The following is a 16,534-nucleotide window of genomic DNA, read 5'->3' on the forward strand; positions in this document are numbered from 1 at the left end:
GGTCAGGATATAATATATGAATGAATCAACGAATCAATGAATGAATGAATGAGTGAAAATGGAGGTGATGGAGGTGTAGTGGAGGAGATGGTAGAGGTGGTGGAGGTAGAAGAAGCATAGGTGGTGGATGATGTTGAAGTAGGGTAGAAGGGGTGGAGGGTGGAGATGGTGAAGATGGAGGTGATGGTGGTAGAGGTTGAGATAGTGGAGGTGAAAATGGATCAGGTGGTAGAGATGACAGAGGTGGTAAAAGAGATTGTAGACGCAGTAGAGGTGGTGAAATGGTACAGAAGTGGTATAGGTGATGGAGGTGATGGTGTAGAGGTAGAGGTGCAGATGAAGGTAGAAGAAATGATGGAGGTGATGGAGGTGGAGGTAGTTAAAGGTGGAGAGATGGAGGTGGAGGTGGAGAGTTGTTAGAGATGGTGATGGTGGTGGTAGTGGAGGTGGAAATGGTAGAAATGGTGGAGAGGATGGAGAAAGTGGAGGCAGAGGTGATGGAGACGATGAAGGTGGAGGTAGATGTAGGGATGCCAATCTTGAGTGCCTACTGAGAGTTAATGCTAGAGGAGCACTTAATATGGGTTATATCACCTCTTCTCTTAATGACCCAATGAAGATACCTTATACAGAAAAGAAAATGAAGTTTGGGAAGGCCCACTAACTTGATCCTTGATAAGGTGGGTTATGGCTTGAACGTGAACTCTTGCCAACAGACTTGCTTGCATACTTGGTCCCCACATGGAAGCACCACTTTGGGAGGTTGCAAGCCCTCTGAGACAAAGGGCTTAGCTGACAGACACAGGCCACTAAGAATGGACCTTAAGGGTTATATAGTCCAGCCCTGCTTCCACGTCATCTCTGCCTCATGAGTGGTCAAGATGTAAGTAAGTTGTGCCACACCCTCCTAACGCTATGCCTTCTGTCACCACCAGAAATGGGCTGGCTGTACTCTGAGCCATGAGCTAAAATAAATCCCCACTTAAGTTGAATCTAAAAGGTTTTTGTTCACAGCAAGGAGAAAAATAACCAGCATGATTAGTACATATGGTAAGAAAGCACCTAACTCCAGAGACTGGGAGCTTAGCACTCTCCTCATACTACGACAGAAAAACTAGAGGGTCAGTAGACAGAGACCTGAGGACAACAGCCGTTACACTGTTCTATTATCCCTAGCTGGGATCACTAATGGAGGCTTCAGCTAATGCAGGGATACAAGGCAACAGGCTCTAGGCAATGCCTTCATTATGTAACCTGTAACCAAAGCTAATAGTGCTGTCCCTGTTAAGATGCAGACTCTGAACATTCAAGGTCTTCTGTGATTTGGTAACTCCACAAAGATGTCAATGGTGCTGAAAACCCAGCACTCGATACTGCACTGCATGGTTCTCAAGCCACCCAAGTGCAGGGCTATGTTCTCACAAATGGTAAGAAAAGGCCCAGGGTGTGGGTTTCCAGCTCCACTGTATCTTCTGTCTCTTACAATGTGCTAATCCATTTCCATTCAAGGCTCATGAGAACATCCAAGTGAGGCGCTGGTGGAGCAGCTGGCAGACAAATGCTTTCACCTAGCCTGGTACCGAGGTAAAAGACTTCTGGACTCAAACATTTTCAGATGTCTCCTTTAGACTATTAGCAGCAGATTCAGTGGGTGACACGTGCGCCCACTTGCTCTGGAGACAGGCTCCTTTCCTCTGTGGCTGATGTCCCTATTTGCCACTGTTCTGGTTTCAGGTCACTGTTCTGTCTTCTCCTCTGTATCCCCACTCTGGTTGCATCTCTCTCAAGCCTTCCCTTTTGGGGTCCTTGGTTTCATCTCCACAAAAGTGCCCTGCTCTGCATCTCAATGGCATCTCTGGGCCTGACACAAAGTAGGCCTCCTGTGCTCAACAGAGGAGTCTAATGGACATGCCTATACAGCTGTTCTTGCAACAAGAACAAGCTTACTCACCATGTGGACCAAACCTTCACTCCTAGAACCTGTAGCAGACTCTGAAGAAGGCAGCCGTTTGTTTACTACATGCCCTCTTCTAACTCTGGACTGGCTTCTGCTGGATTCCTTTCTAAAAGGTGATAGGAAGCTTCCTCCTTCCATATCGACAGGCTTTCCACTCCTTTCTCAACTACCAACATATTCTCCTTGATGAAACTTCTTGAAAAAATGGCCGGCCAACCTGCTTCCTGTATACATGCCAACCTCAACCCCATAAAGTCCAGTGCTAACCTCCCTTGAGATGCTGAAGGGCTCCCAGGCTGTGGTTCACATGTCCTTTACAACCTGCAAACATAGGCTTTCTTGGGCTTGAGCTCTCTGCCCTGCAGCATCAGGCCTGCTTCCCACATTCTCTTCCAAGCTGATGTAGAAAGGCAGCATGGTGTGGTAGAAGGAGCAGACTCCATCTATCAGCCACATGGCTTCTGGCAGCTTGCTCAGCCTGCTTCTGAGTTCTTCCATTTGTAGAACACATGTAATATAATCTAGTTTGTAGGGCTGGTGCCAGGACTAGTGATAACTTATGAAAGGGGTCTGGCACATGAAACAGACTGGTCTTGTAGGATCTATACTTCCTGCTTGACACTTCTCAATCATCTGCTGGTCATCCTGTCTCATATACACGTCTAGAATTAAACTCACCACTTTCCCTAAGAGCAATGGCTCACCATGGCTTTCTTTCCCTAGATGGCACCATTATTCTCCTGGGCTTTCAAGCTCAAATCTTTCTCCAGTTCTCAGTACTTGCAGACCTTAAACTACTGAAGGCCACACTTTTCAGCCAGGTCCATCAAAATCACATGCCAGTCTCTGTTCAGCCTCATCTCCATGGCCTCTGTGTGAGGCACCTCTGCTGAGGCTGGGGCCTCCACCCAGAAGCCCCCGCTGCTCCTTGTCCCGCCCTTCAGGCTGCCATGGGCATCTTGGTTATTCTCCAAATACTGTTTCCACTAGGCAGCCTTCTTGGCAAAGCTCCCCTTCTTCCTCTCCAGAAACCCGAATGCATTTGTTTCCTGTTTATGTGCACACACTTTCCTTTCTTTATTCTGGAAAATACTTACTGAGCACCTACTATATGCCAGACACTGCATTTCTGGCCCCCACTAATGAATTACCCTCTCTGAATGACACTGGTCAGGACTGTGCTCAACAATTTTTACAGGAAGAAGGGGGGGGGTCCCATAGACACTAGCAAGTACTGGTCAGCATGGTATATGCTGTGCTACGTGCTAGAATTCATGAGAGGGTCCCAGGCCCCAGAAGAGGGGGTGGGGCAGCAGAAGGCACCAGGCACTTCCTGGTAACCTGTCCTCCTCAGTGGCATCCCCTTGTTTCTAATGTCTAACATACTGACAGGTGAATCCTTCCCAGGTCAGAGAGTGACTTTTACCCAATCCATGCATCTTCTTCCAGTCAGGGCTTCTCCTCAGGTGACCAGTGTCCCACCCCTGTGCCACATAGCCTCTCCAGTCAGGGCTTCTCCTCAGGTGACCACTGTTCAACTTTGTAACCCACAGACTTGCTTTGCTGCTTCTGAATTTTATGCATATAGATCACACACTTCTCTTCCACACCTGGCCTCTTTTGCTTCCTTCGTAGGGTTTACAGTCTTCACCATTGCTTCCTGCAGATGTAGGCTGCTTATACTCGCTCCTGACTGGATAAATGAATGGACTCCATGATTCTGGTCTGAGGTTCTCCTAGGCACGGATGCTAGGAATTCCATATGGTTTCTTCTGGAGAATCTGCTGGGTCACTGGGAATGTCCGTCTCTGGTTCTAATAGAACTGGACCTCAGTTTTTCTGAAGTGGCTGTGCCAATGTACTCCAATAGCAGTGTCTGAGACTTCAACTGTTCTCGCCTCTCCCATGTTGGCCCTTCTGCTGAGGGCACAACAGTTTCACCCTGTGGGTGAAGGTTACGGCTCCCTGGTATGTACATGCTCACTAGCAAGTGGATACACTCATCAACACCCCAAGAGACAAAGATACCTATGCATGGATCAGGCAGGCTTCAGGGAGAGCAGGGACAAAGTGCTGACCATTCATAGGAACAGGCAAACAGGATGTGTACACGGGGAAGATGGGAAGAGCCAAAGTCCAGGAAGAACACAAATACTTCTGAGGTTTTCTCCCAATTCAGTCTTGGAAGCTAGCCTGCAAGCTTTCTCCTCTGTGCAGCTGCTGAGTTTGGGAAAGGTAAGATGAGGTCTTACAGAACCAGGAGGTCTTTGTGCCCCAGATGCCAGAACACAGGCATCATTTCTCTCTACCCCAGGGGACTCTACAAGGTGGAGCCACACCTTGCCCCAATCCCTACCCCCCTCCTCTATACCTGAGGCATCCATGAAACAGAAACACACCTGTCTGGACTATCTCTGCTCCTGGCAGTTGGCCACCATGAATTGATGTGTGATTAATAAATGGTTATATATTTAAAATTAAAAAGAGGGGAAGGGTGGGAGTAGCATTAAAGAGAATGTATTACTTATGTCAGTATGCATTCTGTCGATTGCTTCACACAAATAATCACTCATAATAAAATAATGGGCAGATTACCACCCCACCCCACTTCAAGCGTAAGAAAACTGAGACTGGAGGATATAAACATCATCTCAGCTCAAGGCTGTTCCATTACCAAGGCAGAACCAGATGATGTCTGGGGGGCCTTAAAGCATACTTGTCCCCTTTCTTACTCAGTCCCATGGGTAGCCACGGTTAGCCACAACCAAGAGGGCTTTTGCCAGCAAAAGCAGTCTATGGGCTTGGAGGTCATTTCAGCCTTTCACAGGAGTTCCTGCCAGAAGAAAATAAAATTCACCGGTTGAAGAGACACTCCAGCCCTGAGAGAGCCAATTCCAGGCACAGTAACTATGGGGATCCTGCCCCAGTTTGTTCATCTCCTAAAAGTCAGAAAATGACAGCTGAGTGCATGCATGTTCAGTGGGAGGGCAGGGAAGATGCCAAGAGGTCCCATACGCAAGACTCTGAAGATGGCTGAGGGTTTCACCTTCCTAGTGCATGTATCCTCGCACAATAAAAGTGTTCTTGGTGTGTGAGAAGTGCTAGTGTGAACAGGAATTGGCTCCAGCCTCCTGCCCAATGCCTGACCTGTGGGGCTCCTGGCAGGCATTCGTAAAAAAGCCTTATGAAGCCCACAGAGGAGGCTTCTCCATCCCAGAGAACAGGAGATGGGGCCAGATTACCATCAGTAATGAAATTCACCCCAGCCTACATACAAGCTCACAGCATGCATGGACCTATGCTCATGCATTAATCCCAAAGAGAAGAACTCACTATGATACCATACAGGATCCCAAGTCACTGGCTACAGGGCAACACTTCCACAAGCACTGCCTACATCAGTCTCCACAGATGACTCCATCTTAAAGACGAGGAACTGGAGACAGAGGGAGGAATGGAGACTGCAGCGCAGCAGAGACACCCGAGCCCGTCAGACTCTGACACCCAGGCTCTGCCAGCGCGGCTGTACTGCTGTCCCCTGGGACTAGTATGCCTACAGTTCTCCCTTGGGTGCACGGGAACCTTCCACTGGCCCATGTCCTCAGCAATTCACTGTTCTCTCTCCCTGGCAAAATTCAACACTCTACACTTATACCTTTCCATGTGGGCACAGGGAGTAAAATTCAGAAAGATTTGAAAGTACAGCAGCCTCCATTTCCACATTAAGAGACTATCATGGCAGAATAAACATGGTGGTACAAAAGCACCACACATCTCCTGGACTGTGAGCCTGAACCATACAGGCTTTCCTTTCCTATCTGTCCCTGTGGCCAGGGGAGGCCCACATGGAGCCCTGGGACTGATCCCACAAGTGGTAGGTGGCAGGATTCTAGCCTGAGGCCTCCACCATTCCACCGTACTCCTGCCTTGCCCACCCTGCATTGCTCAGAGGTCCAGAATGAGCCCATCTTTTCCTGGACAGGAGTCCATTCTCCACACTAGCCTACCTTCCCCAGATGAGGTTCCACTGTCCATGTCTGCTTCATTCCCTCCTAGATCTGGCTCTGCTGCCAGTATCTACACTGAAAGGAAAGAGAAAAGGAAAAGAAAGAAGAGAGGAGAGAAAGAAACAAGGAAGGGAATGTTGAGAGAGGGGGAGGGGAGATGGGGAGGGAGAAGCACGATGGCTGGAAGGTCTGGGAGCTGCAAATGTCAGGGTCTGAGCGTGCCCAACAAACAGAAGTGGAACTGAGGAAAAGCAGCAGCTGATAACGAGATTGTCAGGGGATGTATTTTCCTCTTCCCAGCCATTACCAGAATAACATTATCCACGGGAAAGATCGAAAACCCTTTTCAGAACTAGTATAGCTAAGCCTCACTCTTTGGCCTCTTCTGTCTTTTGTGGGCTCCCCACAATCTTGCTTCCTTCAGCCTGATCTCCATCTGCTGGGATGTGGGGTGTTTTCCCCTCTATTATTGCCAGCAAAGCACTATCAGAAAGAAGAGCATACTTTAACACCTCCTGAAAGTGAGGAACTATACACAGGCATGTAAAACTCTCCTCTTTCAAAAGCGCCCATCTCTGTGTGTAAGAAGCCAGACTCCCCTTTACTAGCAGCAGGGAGGAGGAGAGGATGTGGAAGAGCTAGGTGGGAGAATTGCCTCTCCCTTGGCAGAGCACAAGGCTGGTCTTATGGAGAAAACTGGAGTGCAGGTGGAAGGGGAGAGTGATGAGAGGAAAACAGATTTAGAGGAGGAAAACTGCTACAAGACCATTTCCTTCCACCCTACAGAAGCATGTGCACATGCTCTGAGTAGCCAAGCCCAAAAGAGAGAAGAGAGCACAGCAGGAGACAGAGTACTGTACATACAACTAGAAAGAATAGCTCCATGCCTGAGAACATATGGGCGACGGTGCTAATTAGAGCCATGGCTGGTGAATTTTTTTTAAATTCCTTTTTGTAATCTCAAATCACAATTCATAACATGGCAAGCTACAGTCAAACCTGTGCACAGGCTGCTTTGAGAATGCTGGCTTCTTAAAGGCCTCTTGGCACTGCTCAGGCACGTGCCTAGGACCGCAGGGTGTCACTGTCAGAGCTCGATCCTCAGTGCTGGCTTTCCTCTACATGCCTGGCAGAAGTGGGCAAGCAGGTGGCTGTGAAGCAGGGAGCCACCACCCTCTTGTCCCCATTACCTGGAAATCCAGAAGCCACACTTCTGCCAGGCTTTGCTGTGGCATGCTATAGGAGAAAACCTCCATGGAAAGCAGGCCCCCTCAAGCAAACTGTCACTTCTAAAGCTCCAAACCCTGACGAATGACAGGGAAGACTTGCCTACAATGGCTGGTGGCTCAGGTTGCTTGGTATGAGAGAGAGTACTTTTCTCAGGCAGGAGAGAGAATACTTTTTCTTTTTTAACTTCCCAACCATCTTCTCCCACATTATAAGCCATTTCTTTGGAAAAATCTGTCATAATCAGCAAATTAAAGCCCCCAAAATAAGCACATTACCAAATAAATTTCAATCATCCACTGCCAACATTTAAACAGGTAGAATGCCTGTGACTCTCCTGCATTCCTGGGCTCATCCTCAGAACAGCAGCAAGCGTGCAGCAGCAGAGCACTTTGATCTTCCCAAGTCCCAGGAGAAAATCGATGATACAACTTTAATGCATTTGTACAGCAAGGCTTCATGTTACTATTTTTACCCAATGCAGCTTAACTCAAGTGAAAAAGGTGTACTGGGTCTCAGCACCGCCCTGTGGTGAAAGTGAATTATTTTTCTAAAACTGGATTGTAGCAGTGCCAGCCACATTCACAGAAAATGGCCAATTAAAAAGCAATTATGTCTGTGATTGCAACTTGTTGAAAGGCTGGGATCGTGGTGCTCCTGCGGAGGCAGGAGGATGGGCATGTCCACAGGGTGACTAGTGTTGGGGTAAGCCGGCATGCAGTCTGCTGTTCTTCCCCTACCATGGTGGTGGTGGGGTTCTGGTCAGGTACCTTTGGGACCTACCTGGTGGGAACCAGGCCTGAAGGAACCTTACCTTCTCCTGGATGCGTCCCTGCTGCTCCTTGTAGAAAGTGTCCCAGTGGCTGAGCTCAGCCTCTCTGTTCTCCAGTTCCCTGGCCTAGTTGGAAGAGAACAAAGCCTGTGTTAGCTGGCAGCAGGGAGAAGACGACTGACATTTCTGTTCACAACAATGCTCAGAGAGAAGAGCAGTGGTAATGCACAGAAAGCCTATGCTGTGGCAGGTCATGCACATGTGTTACGCTCAATTTTCACAACAGCCCTTCAAGGTGGGTAATTAGCACAACCATTTTGCAGATGATAATCACTAACGTTTACTGAATGCTTACTATCTGCCAAGTCCTGTTCCACATGCTACTTGGGCATTTCTAGGTTCCTTCCACTGCTTAAGAGGAAGGTAGAATGTAATTAAGCTAATAAGGGTCGAGAGTCACAGTGGATCCCCACGATAGGAGACACAACAGAGGGGCCAAGTTATTCAACAGCCATGCAGAGCAGAGATGAACTTGGGTCTGGCTAAAGCACCAGGCTGCCTCCAACTTCAGTCTGGAAAGAGCAGAGCCTGGCACTGGTTTTGGAGTCCTGATATTGGGTGGTACAACACAACACGGCCTCATATGCTAAGCTGTCATGGCAGGGGTCCCTGTGGACAGCAAGAGAGGCAGAGTTCTAAAGAGGAGGGGATATAGTCCCCTAGGTGGCTAAAGGGTGTGTGTGTGAGTGAGTCCTTTGAAGCCAGATTAACAGAACCTCCCTCCTTCAGTCATGGTAAAGATGTTGGCTCAGTTAGCCAGGGTGAACAGCCAGGAGCTAACAGCCTTGGGATACAGTCCACGACTCTCTTTAAGTAGCTATATGACTTTGAACAACTTCCTTGCTTGTACAGAACATCTCTCTGGTGCAATAGCTAAAACTGAAACAGAAGTGTCCTCTGCTCCCTACACCTACAAGACTGTTTGAAGGCCTCTACAAAGGTTCCCAGCAGTGGAGCAGCTGGGAGCACATGCCCCTTACTGGAATACCCACATCTTCATCCTTTTAGGGCTTTCCAGTACAAGGTATCAAGTTCCAATGCCTCTGTCTTCCCCACACAGATGCAGCCATCAGGGACCCAAGAGCTTGGGACAGTCTGGAGTACCTGGAAGAGGGATATCTCTCCTAATTGCTATCTACCCATATGAGGGCTGTGTGCCCAAGCTCCTGGTGGTACTTACTCTTACCATCCCCAAGAGCACAAGCTTATCAATGACTGAGGTCCACTATGAACCTGAATCCACAAGATTTCCAAGTCCTGAGCTTTTTATTTTAAGCTACCCTATGATAATCTGCAGATGAGTCTGAATCCCTCAGAAATACAAGGGAAGAAAAGAGGCAATGATTCTGAAAGCCCCTCTCCTTGGCAATGACATTCCTGCTGGGCCTAGAACCTTTTAGAGCAGCAGCAAACTAAGCAGCAGTGGGAGCTACCTGCATACCGGTGTGAGCATGCATGTGCTGAAGGACTCAAGGAAAGGGCTACGGCTCAGGCAATGTAAGGCCAGGGGCTGGGCAGCAGTATGTCTGAGAGTGGAATTCTGATACTGGCTCTGGCCAGCGGCCTCTCTAGTCTTGGGTAAACTACCTTCCTTGTATATTTCTCCTTAACTGTCAAGTGGAGCAAAGAAACAACTTGTCTCCCCAGAGGCTGAAGAATCTAAAAATCCCAAGAAGGTTCTGGAATGCCAATGCTCCAGCAAAGCCAAACACAGACAAGGGACTACATGAAGGGATTTCTCACAGGATCTTTCAAGAAGGCTCCTGGAATGCCTCTGGAATGCCAATACTTCAGCAAAGCTAAACATAGGCAGTGGACTGAATGCCAGGGATTTCTCACAGGATCTTTCAAAGCACCATGATGAGATGATGAGGCTGTGTCCCAGGCACACAGGCATAGCTAATCTGTGTGGGGCCTCTCAGCAGCCCAGAATCAACTGTGAATGATCTCTGGTGCCATCAGAGGAGAAGTGCATCTGATACAATTAAGCAGCCAGTATGGGAGTATCTTGCAGTGCTCAGACCTGCCATTTTCTGACCTGTAGCTCCAGTCAAGCAGAAATATGACATCTGAAGGCAAAGCTATCATGAGACTCTTCAGCTGCCATTCCCTAGGGGCTACTGGGGCAGGAAGGACAAGGAGGCTCATCCAGGCATGTACCCACCCTCCAAATGGCATACTGTGATTCTGCCTCTGGGCAGAGGCTCCTGGAATACTCAGCCAGCAGCCTCTAGGACACACATCAGCAAACAGCTGCAGAAGTAAAGCTCCAGGCAGAGATGCCTCACCATAGACTTACTGCTAGAGACTGGGGCTGACCAAAATCTGCAGGAAAAGACAAAAGCAGGATCAGGGAAGGATGTAATGGGAATTCAGAGAGGGAAAAGTAAGGACAGCCCACTTGACTGGAAGCTCGGTGGCTTGTGCACTTTCTCATGATGTCCCTACCATAGTGCCTACTCTAGTCACCCATGAGGCTGGTAATGAAATCTCCATGGGCAATAATGGACAGGAGGTAATGCAGGGAAGAGAGCCCACAGCAGGCACCCAAAGACTTGATCTTGGTGAATGAAGAGTGGATCAGATAATAGGAGCTCTACTACAAGGCTTACAGTCAACAGGTTTCCTAGAAACAGGCATCTCTCCAGGTGACACTGGAGTGGCCATCCTGGTCCCAGTAACTGGCTCAGTAATTCCTTGGCTGCTCCCAAGTATCTGTTATGAATGAGCATTCCTGAAAAGGGGCCTTGGCTGTATCACACATGTTCATGGAACTCAGTCCTGGTGGAAAAAGCAAATATGTGTGTAGATAGTCAGTTTCAGAGTCTGATGTGCTGGGGAGACTATTAACCAATAACCTGTGAGCTAGCAGGCTGCTATTTTGTCTAAAAAAATTCCCAACCAAGTCTTCTGGGAAAACAAATACTAAATCAAACCAAGTATGTTGCTTCAAATACACAGGACAAATATCACCATTATGACGTTGTGCACAATGGAAGGGAGGCTTTGAGCAGGAGTGGAGGGGCTCTTCAGTGGATTAGTAGAGGATCTCCTTCCATCAAGACTATACTGTTAGTTCACACTGTGATGCATTGCTGCCGCTCCACACACACAGAAGCAGAAAAAAAAAAAAAAAAAAAAAAACCAAAAAAACACGCATGCCTGAAAAGGCACAGTCAGGTTCAAAACTAAGATTAAAGAGCCAACACAGAAGGGACCCACAAAGCAGTAGGCGGAGTGGGAGCCACAGGCCTGCTGGGCTGGGACTGGAGCAGGCCAGGGCAGCCAGGACCTTCCAATCCTGGAGGATAAAAATAAACCCCATCCTACAGAGTAGGGGCAGGAACCAAGCTGGACATCTGGGGCTGAGGGTGAGTCCTGAAGCAAAAAGGAGGCATTACAATTTTCCATAGACCCTTCCTAGCACATGGTTTTCTGTTTGCTCAATGTAAACAGGTGAGAGGCCCCAGACCCAACCCAGGACAAGCCCAGCACCTGCTTTCTAGGGTCTCTGCAGTTATCATCACAGCTATGCAGACAGAAGGAAGATCTGGGCCTGACCTGGTAGGTACAGGCAGTTAGAAAAATGTCATCAATGTACAAAGGCCATACTGAAGGTGAGCAGGGAAAGAAAGCAGCCAGACAAATCTCACACTGTGAATCTAGACTCACTTAGGTAAGGAAACATCATGGCAAAACCAGTAACCAGACAGATTCACCCCAGATCAAACTAATGTCATGGGACAATATCACAAGGATGAAAAGTTTTTTATTGTGAAAACTTCAAACACAAGACAAAATGATGTAATAAAAAGTCAGATGACATCAGTAAGCTTCAACAACCAAGAACTTAGACAGGAGTGTGCACATACACATGCTCAGCCACACACAGGCATTCACAAACACCTGTCCTAAGTGTCCCAGCAAGTAACTTCATCTATGTAGATGTCAATGTTGTATTCTAAAAGACAAGAACTTTTATTCTCCTAAAAAGAACAAAAGTATCACTTAAATAAATTTGGTTCCTCATCAAACATGCAGAGTATTAAAATCTCCTACTGATAAGGTATTTTAATATACATGTTAATGTTGCCTTAAAGATAAATGAGTGACTTCTCATTTATAAAAAAGAAATTATGAGCATGAAATAAGCAAACCCCAAAGCATATAAATACTCGTCTTCAAAATAAGCACTGTAATGTGATAAGATAAACCCTAAGCACAGGGCAGTAAAAGGAAATAAGCAAAGTGGACGTGGTACAGTTACCCGCCAGAGGCAGCAGGCGGGGATGGCAAACAGGTCTGAAGGGGAAGCTGGGAACTGACCAGCACAGGTATAATGGCTACCACAGAGGAACAGCATGGACAGAATGGCAGAGGCAAAGGGAAGGGACCCCTAAGAGTACAAGGCAGGCAAGAGAGCAGCAGTGGGCATGGGCAAAGTGAAGATAGGGAGCAAGATATAGAGGTAAGGAGAGAGACAAGGGTTGGAAGAAGGTGGGCAGACACAGTAAGGAGAAAACACTGAAAAAAAATTACAGAAAAAAAAGAGAGCTGTCACAGGAAATACGTGGTAGAAAGCCTCCAAGAGGCCCAAACTCTCCTCCATTTCCACACTCGGGTCTTGTGTGGTCCCTTCTCTAAGTGTGGGTTGGACCTGGAGATAGTGCTAATCAACAGAGTATGGCAAATACAGTGTGATGTCACTTCGGAGATCTGTGTCTACAAGCCAGTAGTCTGTTTGGCTTCCCTGCTCTCTGTCCCTCTTGCTTACTAACACCCATGAGTTTCTGTGTTAAGAGCTTCCCTAGAGAGACACTCACATGATAATGAACTGAGGACAGAGAGGAAGGGAGCACTATCAGCAGCCAGCTAGGGGCTGAGGCCTGCAGACCCTCACCTGCTTCCAGCAGCCAGAGGGGAACATGCAAGGCTCCTTCTCCAGTGAGGCCCTGAGCTGCAACAGCAGCCATAGAAAATACCTGGACAGCAGCACTGGGAAGCCTGGTGCCTGAAGCACCCACTGAGCCAGATCCCTGATCCAGCAGTACAAATACCACTCACTGACAGAAGCCCCTTAAGTTTTGTAAACTGTATTTAGCAATAGATAAATATGAAAGTTAAGTTGATTAATTTCATCCTTTTGGGAAAAAGAGGATCACTTTGGATAAAAGAAAAACCAAGAAGATGATACTTCCAAGATACCCAGACACCTATACGAACAGTCACCACCAAACCCTTCACTGGATGGAAATAAATACTGTAATGTATATCACTGTTCACAGAAGGTTTAATATTCAATCAAAACCCTAAAATATGTATGAGAGAGCGAGAGCAGGTGAGAGCAAGTGCACTACCACCACCAAGAGATAAAATAATAGAAACAGATCGCCAACAGCTCCGACATCAGGCTCAGTACACTATCCTGACATGTAAGGGATCTAGCAGGGAAAGGCAGAGGTGTATGAAGAGACAAAGAATGTTTACAGTGATAGGAATGGCCTCCAACTAGTACAAATCCTCTGTTAATCTTACTGGGGACTCCTCACATGTGGCTTCCTTCTTGTGTCCTTTGAGATTGGACTTCAGCTTCTGCCAGCATGATTACCAAGTGTGGGTCTCTGCGATCTCACACATTGATACTTGTCTAATTTTCCAGGAACCTGCAGCAGAATTTCAAAGCCCTTGCTTTTCTTTCTAGACTTCTTGGCAAACAACCTGAGTGAAGACTACTTCTTATACTCTATTTGAACATCAACTATATGAGTTTCCCCAAGACTGAACCCTAAGTCCCATCATCTGGTCTACAACCTGACAAGCTGGAGCAACAGCAAACAGAGATCCAAACACCCTCTCAACAAAGGGGAAACAACGTCCGTACCAGGAAATACCAACAACCTAACTATAGATACTGGGACCCCATCACAAAACACAAACAACATCAATAACCAAGACAATAAACACTTCGCAAAAATTAGTACTCCCATAATATGAGAAAAGTGATTTAGATAGTATACAAAATAATTTCAAAATAACAATAATAAATATGATCTAGGAACTCAAAGAGGATACAAATAAATATGAGAATGAAGACCTTGAAAACAAATACTTGAATGAAATAATGACAATAATTCAAGATATTAAAATATATTTTGATAAAGAGAATCTCTGAAGATAAGCCAAAGTGAAATAAGGCAGAAAATGAAAATTTCAAGCAGTTAAAAACTTAGAGGAAAGCCCCAGTGGTAGACTGGATCAAATGGAATACTGAATATGGGACCTAGAAGACAAGGTATAGGAAATGGATCACTCAAAAAAAAAAAAAAGGTTAAATCAAAAATATAAAAAAAATATGACAGAGTATGAAGGAATTCTGAAACACTATAAAACAAACAAACCTATGAATAATAGGTACAGGAAAAAGAGAAGACACCCAAGTCAAAGGCATGGAAAAATATTTAAGACATTATAGAAGAAAACTTCCCTAGTCTAAGGAAAGAGATGCCCATCAAAGTGCAAGAGGCATACGAAACATCAAATGGACAGAACCAGAAAAGAAACTTCCATGACACATAATAATCAAAACACTACATGTACAGTACAAAGAACACTGCAAGGGATAAGACCAAATCACATATAAAGGCAGATCTACCAGAATAACACTTGACTTTTCAATAGGAATTTGGAAAAGGAGAAGGGCTTAGACCTATGTCCTATTAAAGTCATGAAAGACAACATATATCAGCCTAGACCACTATACCCAGCAAAACTATCAGTTGTAACTAAAAAGGAAGGAAAAAATTCCCAAGCTGAAAATAGATTTAAGGTACATACTACCACTAAGCTAGTTCTATGGAGACTACTAGAAGCAATGTGTAATTCTGGAGAAAGGGTAAAACATGCACAAGAAGGATCAGGGAATGAATAAATCTAAAATGTTTAATAATAAAAAGAGGACTCAGAAAACAATAAAATGACAGTAATTATTATACACTGTTGAATAGTAACTCTTAATTTTAATTATCTCAGTTTCCCAATAAAGAGACACAGACTAACATATTAGACCAGAAAACAGGGTCTATACTTTTGCTGCCTCACCACCAACAATACACACCACTTTATGATAAATGGATATAAGAAGGTATTCCAAACAAACAGAACAGAGAAACAAGTAGGCAGGGCTATCCTAACATCTGACAAAATAGACTTCAGATCAAACCTAGTCAGAAGAGATAGGGAGGATCACTTTACATTCATTAAAGAACAGAGTATTTCAACCCTAAACATATAAGCACCAAACACAGGAGCACCCAATTTCATAAAAGAAACATTATTAATTTGAAACCACATATTGACCCCATCAGGTTGAGAGTGGTGATGTCAATACCACACTCGCCAACAGACAGGTCATCTAGAAAAAAACAGAGTTAAATGACATCATAAACCAAATGGACCTGACATATCAACAAAACATTCCACTTAAACACTCAATAATACACATTCTTCACAGAAGCCCATGGAACTTTCTCCAAAATTAACCACATATTAGAACACAAAGTAAGTCTCAACAAATATAGGAAAATTTGTAGCATTCTGCATTCTATCTGACTACAATGGAATAGAGAAAGATATCAACTGCAACACAAATGGTAAGAAGTACACAAATTCACAGAAACCAAATAACACACTGGGTCAAGGAAGAAATTAAGAAAATTTGTAATTCCTAGATTATAATGAAAATGAAAATGCAACATCCAAAAACCTTGGAACACAATGAAGATAGTCCTAAAGAGGAAATTTACATCACTAAGTGCCTACATAAAATTTTTTGAGAAATCTCAAAATTAATAACTTAATGATGCATGTGGAGGCCTCAGAAAACTAAGAGCTCCTTCACAGGAGAGAGAGAGAGAGAGAGAGAGAGAGAGAGAGAGAGAGAGAGAGAGAGAGAGAGAGAGAAGGGAGGGAGAGGGAGAGAGAGGATATCAAACTCAGGGCAAAATTAATAAAATAGAAATTAAATAAATAATACAAAGAATTAATGAAGAGTTTGAAAGATTAACAATATTGACAAACCTAAATTAACCAAAAGAGAGAGAATCCAGAATAATAAAATCAGTAAAATGGAGACATTATAACAGTCATTGAGGAACTTCAGAGGATCATAAGGACATATTTTAAAATTCTATATTCTGGCATTGGGTGCAAACCCAGGGTATCCCTGGCTCTTTCATTCCTGTCTCTCCTAACTTACTCTTACTCCTAATTGCTCTAGACACAATAGCCAGGAAGTTGAAACAGCCTAGATGTCCATCAACTAATGAATGGATAATGAATGTGTTACATTTACACAATGGATTAGTATGAAGAAAAATGAAATTATAGAATTTCAAAGTGAATAGAACTAGAAAAAATTATTCTGAGTGAGGTAACTCAGTCCCAGAAAGACAAATGGCACATGTTTTCTCTTATTTGTGCTTGTTAGCTTTTAATTTTTAGGTATTATCTTTT

At 45.2% G+C, this 16,534-nt stretch overlaps 1 protein-coding gene across 2 annotated transcripts in view; it reads right to left on the minus strand.

Annotated features, from left to right (window-relative positions):
- The window catches only part of Chchd6 (coiled-coil-helix-coiled-coil-helix domain containing 6), a 215,093-nt gene that overhangs the window by 87,276 nt on the left and 111,283 nt on the right, over positions 1–16,534 (minus strand). For both annotated transcript variants that reach the window (XR_008214651.1, XM_052722105.1), the window contains exon 5: positions 8,006–8,089. Coding sequence is in view for 1 of the 2 variants with exons in the window: in XM_052722105.1 (XP_052578065.1) it covers positions 8,006–8,089 (84 nt within the window). In the remaining variant the exon portion in view is untranslated. The remainder of the gene's footprint in view (positions 1–8,005; positions 8,090–16,534) is intronic.

The sequence above is a fragment of the Peromyscus californicus genome, unplaced genomic scaffold (genome assembly GCF_007827085.1).
Source record: "Peromyscus californicus insignis strain IS unplaced genomic scaffold, ASM782708v3 Scaffold_6__1_contigs__length_162567912, whole genome shotgun sequence".
Lineage (NCBI taxonomy): Eukaryota > Metazoa > Chordata > Mammalia > Rodentia > Cricetidae > Peromyscus > Peromyscus californicus.